This window comes from Triticum aestivum, chromosome 2B, assembly GCF_018294505.1.
Source record: "Triticum aestivum cultivar Chinese Spring chromosome 2B, IWGSC CS RefSeq v2.1, whole genome shotgun sequence".
NCBI classification, from domain to species: domain Eukaryota; kingdom Viridiplantae; phylum Streptophyta; class Magnoliopsida; order Poales; family Poaceae; genus Triticum; species Triticum aestivum.
Window position 1 is genome coordinate 51147772 of NC_057798.1, and position 12623 is coordinate 51160394.

Consider the following 12623-nt stretch of genomic DNA (forward strand, 5'->3'; position numbering starts at 1 on the left):
ATTCTATATCATGTCTTTCAGTGTTTTGTGTTTTAGATTCCCTAATCTCCTTGTATTTGAGTGTCATTTATTTAGCTCCTTCAAAATTTATAGTGCAACTTCCTAAATGCTATGTCAATGTGTTACCAAAGATAGAAAAAAGAAACTGGAATGGGCAGCTGCCAACCTAGCACCGCACAGCTTCCTCTCAGGTGGCGCCCCAACCCCTAGTTAAAACCATTCAGCTGCGCATCAAGGGCGGGCACTCGCGATGTCCACGTCGGCAACGGTACGAGACAAAAAGGTTCCCTTCGTCGAGAAGAAAGAGAGAAAGAGATTGCGCAGCCCCCAGTCCTCATCCCCGATTCCTCTCCCTCTCCCTTTCCCTCGTCTGCCGCCGCCAGCCCCACCGCGGACGGCCCTGTCAGATCTCGTCCCGATGAAGTCAAGGACGAGCTCCACCCGGACGAGGTCGATCCGTCCCCTGCCACACTTCTCCATCGCGTCACCATATTCGGAGGAGCCGCCACTGCTGCTGGCGCATCTGCTCCTCCCGGAGTTGTCGCCATCGGCAGGAGGAGTGCCGGACCGCGCGCCAACTCGAGGACCGCCGCTCCGGCGGACCGTTGTTTCTGGCCGCCGTCCGCCTCTGGTGCCCCGTCCATTCGCCACCAGTCACGCACCAGGTAGGAACTCAAGCTCCCTGCCTCTACATGTTCCCAGGTACGGCAGATCTTCATCCCCTTTTTTTCTAATCTATATATCAGATATGGTGGTGTGTGGCATTTTTAGCTTGGCAGCTGTAGATGGGATCATTTCAAAAGATTCTTGGACACCCCTTTTAGTTGTCATCCCTGGATTAACCAGTGATTCTGATGCTGCTGTTAGTCTCTAACCTTTTTCTGATGTTGACTTATACAGTTATACCTGCGTTGCATATTTGAAGAGATCTAAGGTTCATGATTGGACGACATATTACTATATTTGTAACCATTCTGAAGATTTAATTGGCTATTGCAGTATGCAGAACACTTGGTTCATTCCATAGCAAGAAAATGGTGGAATGTTGTTGTAAGTAACCACAGGGATCTCGGTGGTGTGTCCATTATAGTAAGTTCAGTTATATAATTTACATTTCCAGCTGTTAATATTTCACTCCACAATCTCCCTGTACAGATAAAAGGTCGCCTCCCTGCTTGTCACCGCGCCATGCCGCCTCACCCCGGATAGTGGCCATTGCTCCGCCCGCGGCGCCTTCCAGCCAAGAATGCCATCTCCACCCGTCCAGGTTCACCCTCTCTCTCTCTCTCTCTGATGAACACATCATTTTATTCTGACTGGATGCTAGAGGTATGTGATGATGCAGCAAATTATGTGTGTGTGCTTGCAGGTAACTCAGCCGACTGGCCTTTTCACGATTTAAAACAAAATGGTGTGCTGAAGAGAGACACCTTACTTTGGATAGAGATTAAAATGGAATCTGCTTGGACTATGCTTTCCCATACAGGTTTGATTCGTATATACATCTCAAGTTGGCTATATCTGGATGGGTTGCAGTTTGCTTCTTTCAAAAAGACGAGGTGTTCTGGAATGATTTGCTTATCTGCTTTATGCATGATCATCCATTTTATAGATTATATAGGGTGTTGGTATCTTTCTGTACACTGGCATGATCTCTAAAACAAGTCTCAGGCCATAGATAGGATTGTCATCATGTATGTTATTTAGTTATATAGAAAAACAAATCACATAACTGCACAACACAGAACAGTACTGCTTCTGAACTGATGTTGCCATTGATAAGGTTACTAATGTTAGTTGGTGTCGGCTCTAGGGTGTATAGTTTACACTCTATGAATCATGTCAAGGTTCTGTAGAAATCGGTTATGTGTTTCAACATTTTACAATGTTAGTCGTTTATCTATTATGTTCTACTCCCTCCGTTCCTAAATATAAGTCCATTTGGAGATTTCAATATGGACTATATACGGAGCAAAATGGATGAATCTACACTCTAAAGTAAGTCTATATACATCCGTATGTAGTGTGTATTGAAATCTCTAAAAAGACCTATATTTAGAAACGGAGGGAGGGATTTGTATCTGTGGGTTTCTCAAAATAATTGTATGTACTGGGAGAGGAGGTTTCCACGACTATTGATCATTGATCAGTTAGAACTTCTGCTGAAGAAAGGTGCCCTTTGGTTAACATTTCTGATATATATAACATACGACGTTGGAATTTCCATTGAAATTTTGAAGGAAAGTACATCAATAGAATGGCCTTTCTTCCGGTGGCCACCCCCTCCCGCCTTTCTGTTGCGTATATTCATTTTGGATATTGACCATGGTTGCATAAATTTAAGTTGCTTGTGATCTTCTGTCTATTTCCTGTTAATTATAAATAATCAGAACCATCTCTGGTCAGTACACCATAGCACAATACCACACGGATGCTTGGTAGTGCTTTTCATAAATTGGTAGTTTTTGCTTTGGTGGAGAGCTTTTGACGAATTACTGGGTATGCAAATCTTGGTTTGATCCGTCTACTAATTTATACTCTAATGACATGGAAGTCGATGGCGTGAAATGCCTAGCTGTTGACATCCCCCCTCAGAGTTTTCTAGAGAGGTGAGCAATTTATAATAACAAAAACATAAACTATTTTTGTTGCAGTTCTAGTTTGTTGAAATGAGATGGCTCTTGTTCCATTGGACTCAAACTCTGTTACAAGATTCCCCTTGCATAAATTTTTGAAGGAAGAGTGAATTTCGTCATGAACTTGACTGAACCAAACTTCTGATCATGTCATTCCACTCCTTTCATTATGCTATTTGAAGGTTTTGTGTCGAGTCATTGACATGTAATGTTTTAGACATAATGGATGAAATCATGTTAATTCTAGCTCTGGTTCTTATGTAGTGATGCATGCCGCTCACCTTTATGTTTTCCATTATTTTGCAGAGAATGTGTACATGCAAATTTTATTCATAGTGAACCTACGTGGTAGTTTTTGTTCTGAATATATGCGTTCTACTCTGCTTGCATCAGGCCAGTTCATGCTTCCGAATTTGTGGTTTTGATCAGTGGCAAGCATGTACATAGCTGCAGCAGAATTCATTAGATTAGACACGGTTACCAGTTTGTGGATAGGTTGTAATATCTTTTATCTTATCAATATATTTGATGTTCGTTCGTGTAGCCTTTGGTTTCTATATATTGATTCAGTGTTGTACCCATGCTGACAATTCACGTACCATTTCTGGCTAAAAAGGAAGGGAAACAAGCTTGCCATTAATTAATGTAGTAATTTGACTAGGTAATGGTTTGTGGAAGGGATTAAGATGTGCAGACAACGTGGCTGCTCAGAGTAACTGTCCCAGGGCGGTTGACAACCAGGCAGCAGCGCAGAGAAATTGTCTCAGGATAGCATGTTTGAGTAAGTTTTTTCATAGTTTTCTCAAACACTTGTCTGCCATTATTTTAGAAGTAAGAGTGTTGATTTTGTTACCTCCTGTTCTTATGAAAAAATAGTAAAATCCTGAGAATTATTCCTGGTCTTAATACATCATTTCGTTTACTGGTTTTGGGTCTGTTATGGGTGTTGGAGGAGATAGATCAGGCAGAACTACAACCCGAGGTTGTGCAGGTTTGGTATACCTCTTGCCAAGGTTATATCATTTAAAGTTTGGCGAAAGACAAAAATATATAATAGGCAAATAAAGCTTAGTTCATCACTAAAATAATTATGAATATCAATGCAGTAAAGCTATGATGTATGCTGTCAATAACATTTTATAACTCTTTGGTAACATCACTGAAACTATTGATTTGTCTTCTCTAATTTATTACAGTTAGCTTTGTTTTAGGTTGGGTGTTAATAGAAAACATTCATTATTTGCATCAGCTATAAGTTGACATTATGCAAATGACAATAACAAAAATAGTATGACACAAATTCAGGTGATGACCAACTAAGGAGAGGTTGATGAGATCAATGACACGAGAGGGGTGGACAGGCAGCTGCAAAGGATCCGAGGAGCAGCCGGTGAACAAGAGGAGCAAAGACAACATCTCTTGCGTCACTATAAACATCTGCTGCTAGCAGAGCTTCAGCCGGTGAACAGGAGGAGCTTCAGCTCCGTCGTCGTAAACTTCAAATGTTGGCCGAGCTTCAAACCTCTAGCCTGTCAAGTGTACAATTGGTCCAATAGCTCTAGTTGGATGGCATTTTTCTTTCTCCCTTATCCAAGCTATTTTCGTCCATCCGAACATATGGGGAGGAAATAGGAGTTGCGGTAATTGACGTCTGAGCTCATGCTCATCTACCCGTTGAAACTAAATTTAAAAATATTTAAAAGATAAAAACGTGTATTTTTTGACATTAAAGATGGCCAGTTGTGCAAAAATTTATGATGTTTGGACATTTAAGGACCTGCAAAAAAAAACCAAATCAGGTCTAAATAGTGTTCATTTTCTAAGTTTTTTTCACGGTCAATTTTTTTTTGTCACGACATCCTAGAATGTCCAAACACCACGAATGTTGCCAACCACATCACACGCTAGAGCATCTTTAGATGCCAAAAAAAAATCAATTTTCTTTTTTGCAATTTTATTTGATTTTACTGTTCGCCACACTTGTCGAACCGGAGATGCTCTTAGATTTAGTTGGGGTGAGAGGAGATGAGGCCAATTTCAACAAGCGGATGCAGATTTGATTTTGGGTTTTTCAGTCGGCTTAGAATCCAAATCGGACGGGCGTTTGGAGTTGGCCTTACGGTGTGACCTCAGCCGTCTGATCTTGACGCTCCTGCTCCCCTCCGCATCCGACAGCGGACTCACCGCCGTCGTCCGCTGCCTTCCTTCCCGGCGTCCAACGCCTCCACCAGTCCCCTCGCCGAATCAACGAGCGGTCGCCGCCTCCCGAGTCCGGGCGGGTCGCCGCACCGCGCTGACGACGCCACCACCGGCAGCCACCTACCCACCGTCGCCGCGCCTCCCCGGGGGTTCCTTCTTTCCGGGCCCGCAGCCGCAGCTCGTCGGATTCGCTCCGCAGTTCAGTTAGCGGGGCTAGCCCTCGCTGCTGCGGCGGCGGCTCCCTATGGGGAGCTTCGCCGTCATCTCCCAGCATCCGGTAAGTCCAGTCCTCCAGCAGATTCCCAATCCGCCACGCTCCAGTCAACCAAGCATTTTCAATCATCGAGCATGATAGCACAACGCTGACTGAAAAATTGCAATGCAGCATCATTCTTTTCTGAAGAGGAAGAAGGGATGCACGAGCGAGCCGTTTGGATTTGGGTGGACGAACATGACGTTTGTTTGAAGGGATCTCACCGCTCCCTTGTGCTGTTTGCAGTCCTCTGCACCTACCACAGCTCCACCGGTCGCAGTCTGCAGCAGTCCACGCGTTCTCATTCAGAGGTCTTTGTTTCCCTTACACACACGTTCACATTGGCCTGCCGTGTCCAGTCAAGCATGCCTTGGCGTCCATGTCTGGTACACAAATCCTTCAAAGGTCATCTTCACCCAAGATCATCCAACCTCAAACCTTAGCACTCCCTGTTGTTCTTTCACATCGACATCATGCCTTCAGTCTTGCGTATGCTCTGTATTTTGCTCAGCCTTCTCTGTTTCAACACCTCAATACTAGCTGCAGCACAAGCAAACATGTCTGAGATCGATCGCCATGCCCTCCTTTGCTTCAAGTCAGGCATCAACTCTGATCCCCTTGGCATCCTACACTCATGGGGCAATGGCTCGCTTGACTTTTGCAGCTGGAAAGGGGTCGCCTGCGGCACCAAGTTTCCACCCCGGGTGGTCTCTCTTAACCTCACCGCTGCTCGTCTCGGTGGGCAGTTATCTGGATGCGTGGGCAACCTGACATTTCTTTCTCGGATGAACCTTGCTGATAATCATCTGTCAGGAACCATCCCCGAAGAGTTGGGTAAGCTTCCAAACCTTCATACACTGATTCTTGCAGGCAGCAATCTGGAAGGTAACATCCCTGATTCACTAGGCGCTAGCAGTTTTCTTAGCTATGTCGACCTTGCAAACAACACACTTACTGGCAAAATCCCTCTCTCATTAGCCAGTAGCTCCTCACTCAGCAAACTTATACTGTCACGTAATAGCCTCTCAGGAGAGATCCCTTCTACTTTGTTTGGTAATTCATCCAAGCTTACCGTCGTTGATCTCCAGATGAATTTTTTCACTGGTCCCATCCCACATTTCCATAAGGTCACAACACTCAAATTTCTTCGTCTGACAGACAACTTCCTCTCTGGGAGCATACCTCCTTCAATAGGAAATGTTTCTTCCCTCACTTCTATATTGCTCGGCCGAAATAGGTTATCGGGATTAATTCCAGAGACTTTGAGTCACATTACAAAACTGCTTGAGCTTGATCTAAGTTTCAACAGCTTATCAGGGAGCGTCCCGTTGTCTTTTTACAACATGACATCACTTGAATTCTTTAATGTGTGCAGCAATGCCCTTGTTGGACAGATGCCATCTCACATTGGTTTCTCACTACCAAACCTCCAGTTCCTTATCATGGGAAGCAACAGGTTGGAGGGCCTGATCCCTGCTTCACTATCCAACATGTTAAATCTCCAAACACTTGATCTTTCAAACAACTCGTTACATGGCTCTGTGCCATCTCTTGGTTCTTTGGCAAACTTGGGTCGGTTGGATTTAGGAATGAACTTTCTAGAAGCACATAACTGGTCATTTCTTACATCTCTAGCAAATTGCACCCAGCTGACAAAGTTGTCCTTGGAAGGGAATGTTCTAAATGGCAGCCTACCTATATCAATTATTAATCTTTCCAGGAGACTAGAACATTTATCGCTTGGGTCAAACCAAATTTCGGGCTCCATACCTGTTGAGATTAGCAATCTTGTTAATCTCACTTTGCTTGGGATGGAAAGCAATTTTCTTTCTGGAAGCATACCTTCTACCATTGGCAAGCTACGAAACCTATATGTCCTAAATCTGTCAAAGAACAAATTATCAGGTCAGATCCCCCCCTCAATTGGTGACATTACTCAACTGGGCAAGCTTTATCTTGATGATAACAACTTGAGTGGAAACATACCTGGTAGTTTAGGTCAGTGCCCGGGGCTTCTTGAACTAAACTTGTCTCGAAATAGTCTTGATGGCTCAGTACCATCCGAATTGTTTGCTAGTCCTCCACTCTCCTTGGGTCTGGACTTCTCACACAACAGTCTCACAGGGGAACTACCATTGGTAGTTGGTACACATAGCAGTGGTGGTCCAGTATCCCTTCACATGGAAGGAAACAAGTTTCATGGACAGATTCCAGAAAGATGGCATCTACTAGTATCAACCCAACATATTAATCTTTCTCATAATGACTTATCTGGTGCCGTGCCTGAATTCTTTGAGCGATTTGATATGCTGAAGCAACTTGATCTGTCTTACAATAACTTGGAAGGGTCTGTTCCTACTAGTGGGATCTTTAAGAAATATGCTGCAGTAGTTCTGGGTGGCAACAAGGGACTCTGTTTAAATTCCTCCAAGTTGATAAAAATAAGAAATTCCTTTAGGCCAGCATTACCAGTTTGTCCTCGCATCTCAGCTTCAGTGACTAAATCAAAACACCATCTGTCATTGCTGACGACCTCGCTGCTAATTGTACTACCAACACTTAGTATTGGTTCCATGGTGTTGTTATGGTTTCTGCTCACTCTTTGGAAGAAAGGGTTGTTTTCGTTTTCACGATGGGATCTTGTGTCCAAGGTGTTTCCTAATAGAAGAGAAGTGCATACAGCCCCGTGCCATGATGATAAGAAGCTGAAGAGAGTGTCATACCAGGACATTCTTAAAGCTACCAACTGGTTTTCTTCGGTCCATACTATCAGCACAACCTGTACTGGTTCAGTTTATGTTGGTAGGTTCAAGTCCGACAGGAGCCTAGTTGCCATCAAAGTATTCAACTTGAGTGAACCTGGTGGATATGATAGTTACCTCATTGAGTGTGAAGTGCTACGAAGCACCCGCCATAGAAATATAATGCGACCTGTGACCCTATGCTCAACATTGGATTCACAAAACCATGAGTTCAAAGCACTAATCTTCGAGTTCATGGTTAATGGCAGCCTAGAGAAATGGTTGCATTCTGACCAACACAATGGAATCACAGATAAAGGGCTAAGCTTTGGCCAGAGGATATGCATAGCAGCAGATGTGGCTTCTGCTCTTGATTATGCCCACAACGAACTGACACCTCCTCTGATCCATTGTGATTTGAAGCCAAACAATGTCCTTTTGGATGATGACATGACTGCGCGGCTCAGTGACTTTGGCTCAGCGAAGTTTCTATCACCAGGTCTGCTAATTCCTAAAAGCCTGGATGATGTTGGAGGGACAATTGGATACCTGGCACCTGGTGAGTTTTACCTTTTCTGTTTCCACTTAATTATAGTTTGTATCATATGTGTGTGTATTATCTAAACACATTACATCTTCACAGAGTATGGAATGGGTTGCGAGATCTCTGTAGACGGCGATGTGTATAGTTTTGGAGTGCTTCTACTGGAATTGCTTACTGGAAAACGACCTACTGATGATATGTTTGTCGATGGACTTAGCCTTTGTAAGTTCTGTGAATCTATGTTACCCGACAGAGTTGCAGAGATTCTTGATCCTCATATGGCGCATGAGGAGCATCAAGGGTGCGCAGAAGGATGGATTCAGAGATATATTGTCCCCTTGGTTGCCCTTGGGCTGTCATGTACCGTGGAATCTCCAAAGGATAGGCCCGGAATGAAAGACGTTTGTGCAAAACTTTCTGACATTAGAGCCTCTTTTCTTTAACTGTCATGATGATTAATGAATATATCAATTATGTTAGAGCATACTGATTCATTGTATTAAGAATGTGTTTTTTTACTGGTACAGTGCATATTGTACCCAATCTATTTGACAATCTGAAACAAACTGTGGAGACAGAGATGTGATTTGCAGTTAGTCATAGTAGGATATTGGAAATATCAACCATTCTTTGTTCCAGATTTGTTGATTATTTTTAATTTTGATATTGACGTGTATGTATTGTCAAATTCTTGCACTAATTTATTTGCAAAGGGTGTATGTAAAGGTGTTTTCCGATGAAGTGATATGTTTAATTTACAGCCTGATGGGTAATATTCGAATGATATGTCTTAAGGTATTGCATCCTGCATCAGTAGCCAATTATAAAGTAAAGGGCAGCCCCAGTGCATGTAGCTCCCGCTTGTGCAGGGTCTGGGGAAGGGTCCGACCACTTTGGGTCTATTGTACGCAGCCTTTCCCTACATTTCTGCAAGAGGCTGTTTCCAGGACTTGAACCCGTGACCTCATGGTCACAAGGCAACAGCTTTACCACTGCGCCAAGGCTCCCCTTCAGTAGCCAATTATAAAGTAAAGAAAGATATTCATATGACATAACGAACAATCCTCTTTTGCTCTCAAACTGTTATCTCCTTGCATGAATGAGGTTGCATATGCTTGAGTTGTCCATGGCCCATTATTGTTAAATGTTGAAAGGAATGAAATTCCTGAATAAGTTTTTTACGTCAGGAGAGGAACACTAAAGAGGCCCATGATGGTGTTACTTGAAAGGGATGAAATTACTGAATAGGTAGACAAGTATGGGCAAGACAAATAAAACTTCTTTTTTTTAGGTGGAGATGACAACAAAGACTGTTGAAAAAAAAAGATAGTAACATAAATTAATACTGTATGATCCATCATTGCACTGCCAAGGCATTCATTTAAGTCAATCTTGAGTCTCCATGACATTGTTCTTCGGTAGGCGAAGTGTGAGTGTGTGCACTTATACTCGCTATTTTTCAAAAACCATATGAAACGACCTTTTCCCTACCAAAGTTTTAATTAACGCAAGCCATGCCCGGGGGGGGGGGGGGGGGGGATACTGTGCAAGTGCATAACATGTTCTGTTTTCAACCTGTTGTTTACTCCGGCTTCTTGTGGAAGCGCCCTCAATATACACTTCCATAAATTTCCTGTAATTCATCCATGAGTTAAAGAGTCTTGCATTGAGTATCCAAACTGTAGTTACGTTTATTTACAAAGCTACACAACATATATGCAAACATGATTAGGATAAAATATTTATAATGATATGATGTAATTATAGTTGGAAAATGGTGTATTGGTTGATTACTTACTGTGGGCAGTTCCAATAAGCATGAATTGGCCAAAAAGATCCATATAGTGAATAGAAGCTTGAATGCCAACCATTTCAGATTTGCACGGCAAAAAGGACACGGTGATTTCTTTACACAAGAAATGCTACTTTGCCAAAAAGATAGGTAACAACTGAATCCATAAAGTGATCACTTCTGCTTCGGTACACCCCTCCCGGTGCTAAACACATCAACGGTGGAGATCTCTTCATACCCCGTCATAATAAAGGCTAGGTTGGTCTTTTTTAATAGCATGCAGTCCGTACCGAGCTCGATACGCGGCCTATGCATGTAACGCCCCTGGACCAACCCATTTTACATTTTTGTCCCTCTTCTGTAAGACCTTCAAAAAATAAGTGCCCAACGAGATTCAAACACGGCACCTATACCCTTAGTACAACCGTGGTAACCAACCACACTATTTTCTTGTTGTGTCTGGTCACCTTCTTTTTTTCTTCTTTAATTGTAACCCTAACCAACACAAGTCTACTTGGATTTTTTCGGTTTTTGTTTGTCCAATTTTCTTCTATTTTTTATTTTTCTCTTTCTTTATATTTTTATCTTTTTTTTAAATTCATGAATTTTTCCTTAAATCTGTGTACTTTTCAAATTCCTGCACTTTGTTTTCAAATCCGTGAATTTTTTTCCAAATCCGTCAATATTTTTTCAAATACATGAACTCTTTTCAGCTTTTACAAACTTTCCTTTAAAGCCCGCAATTTTTTTCAAATTCAAGAATTTGTTTTATGAAAATTGATGAACTTTTTTTAAATCCATGAATGCTTGGGGCGCCCCCACAAGTGCCCGACGGGAGTGATGCAGTCGCCTCTTACATTTCATAAACATTTTTCTAAAAAAACATGTACAACTTTTAAACATGCGAGTCTTTTTCAAATATCACGATCAATTTTTTAAATGCTATGAACTTTTCTACAAATAATTCGAACATTGTTTTATATTTTCATGAACATTTTATAAAATTTCACAAAATATTTAAACGTGTGAACATTTTTGTAAATATACGATTTTTTTGGTTAGATGATATGAAATATTTTTAAAATTAAGTTAACAAATTTGCACTACACTTTTTTTAATACACCGTGATTTTTTTTAAAAAATTAAGTAAATGCTATGTCTAGTTACCCTGAGACGGTACTAGCGCTCGCCTATAGAGTTCGCTCGAGTGGGCTAGTCCATTAGGAGCTGTGCACGTGTTTTTTTTTTCCGAAGCTTCCCTGGACCGGCACAGACCGGTGTAGGAACCTTCCGCCCAGTATTGGGAAGGTTTTGCAAGTTTATTTTTTATTTATGTTTTTATCAGTTTATAATGAATTACTTTTTTTCAGTTTTCTCTTTTCTTTTTCTTTTTCAAATTTTCAAATACATGTCAACTTTCTAAATTCAAGTTAATCAGTTTCTCTATATAGGCTGGACATTTTCTAGACACATGTTAAATATTTTTTTCAAATACATGATGAATATTTATCTGAATACATGTTGACCATTTGGGAAAAGCTGACTTCTTTTAATACCCGATGAACATTATTAAACACAGGTTGAACTTTTTCAAAATCTTATGATTTTTTTAAATTGTGCAAACATTTCAAAACAGTTTATGAACATTTATTGATAGAAGTTTGCGAAGTTCAGAACATGTATTCATTTGAAAGTAAGTTCACGGATTTAAAAAAAACTTCACAAATTCAAAAAAAGGAAGAAAAAAAACTTCACGAATTTAATAAAAAGAAAAATAAAATAGAAAAAAATACGAAGAATAAAATGCGAAACAAAACAAAAATAAAATAAAACCAGACCGAGAAGATGCCAACAAGAAGAATAAAAGAAGTAACTAGGCACAAAAAGTGAGTTGTCCCAGTTGATTACAACGGGTGAAAGTAGGCCGCACTTTAAGATGTTTTAATAGTAATTTAAAATGTCTTATATTTATTTACTGAGGGAGTATAGATTAACCAGATTATTTGGCTACTAAGGGACCTATGCCCCCCTCCCCCTAAAATTCTAAAGCATGGCCTAAAAGTTCATTTTTTTTTCTACCGGTATAAGTTTGTTGGCTTTCAGGACGCGCTACTGGTGAAGAGCAAGACGCAGTTTGACAAGACTATGAGGTACACGACACCACCGACATCATTTGGGGCAACACCAAGCTGTTCTCCAGGGTTGTCACATTTTAGTTCTCAAGCTGATGCTTGCGAACTACAATGTGGTGACCGATAGGGTTGCAATTGACCAGACCGTGACATTGGCAGCGTGAGGGCATGTCAACAACGAGGACCTCAACAATATTGAGACGTAGCTTGATCGCCCGTGGATGAACCACACCCATGTCATGTTTATGCAGAGTTACCTCGGCGAGCTCATGGAGGGTACGGGCTGGGTGGATTGGAAGGGCTGGGCGCCCTTAAACAAGGATGAT

The 12623-nt window shown here is 41.6% G+C and overlaps 1 protein-coding gene across 22 annotated transcripts; it reads left to right on the top strand.

Moving 5' to 3' along the window:
* The first annotated feature begins 261 nt into the window (after positions 1 to 261).
* Positions 262 to 9011, top strand: LOC123043409 (probable LRR receptor-like serine/threonine-protein kinase At3g47570). Of its 22 annotated transcripts, none has more exons than XM_044465858.1 (8): positions 263 to 1050; positions 1156 to 1267; positions 1370 to 1486; positions 2555 to 2609; positions 3298 to 3417; positions 3926 to 5112; positions 5221 to 8388; positions 8473 to 9011. In XM_044465858.1, the coding sequence occupies exons 7-8, from the start codon at positions 5562 to 5564 to the stop codon at positions 8814 to 8816; spliced, it is 3171 nt and encodes a 1056-aa protein (XP_044321793.1). In that variant the 5' UTR covers positions 263 to 1050; positions 1156 to 1267; positions 1370 to 1486; positions 2555 to 2609; positions 3298 to 3417; positions 3926 to 5112; positions 5221 to 5561; the 3' UTR covers positions 8817 to 9011. The 22 variants fall into 22 exon arrangements, with proteins under 22 accessions (XP_044321796.1, XP_044321793.1, XP_044321791.1 ...); XM_044465854.1 differs by lacking the exon at positions 1370 to 1486 and adding an exon at positions 1487 to 1559 and having other exon boundaries at positions 266 to 1050; positions 3942 to 5112; XM_044465850.1 differs by having other exon boundaries at positions 267 to 1050; positions 1370 to 1559; positions 3942 to 5112.
* The last annotated feature ends 3612 nt before the right edge of the window (positions 9012 to 12623 follow it).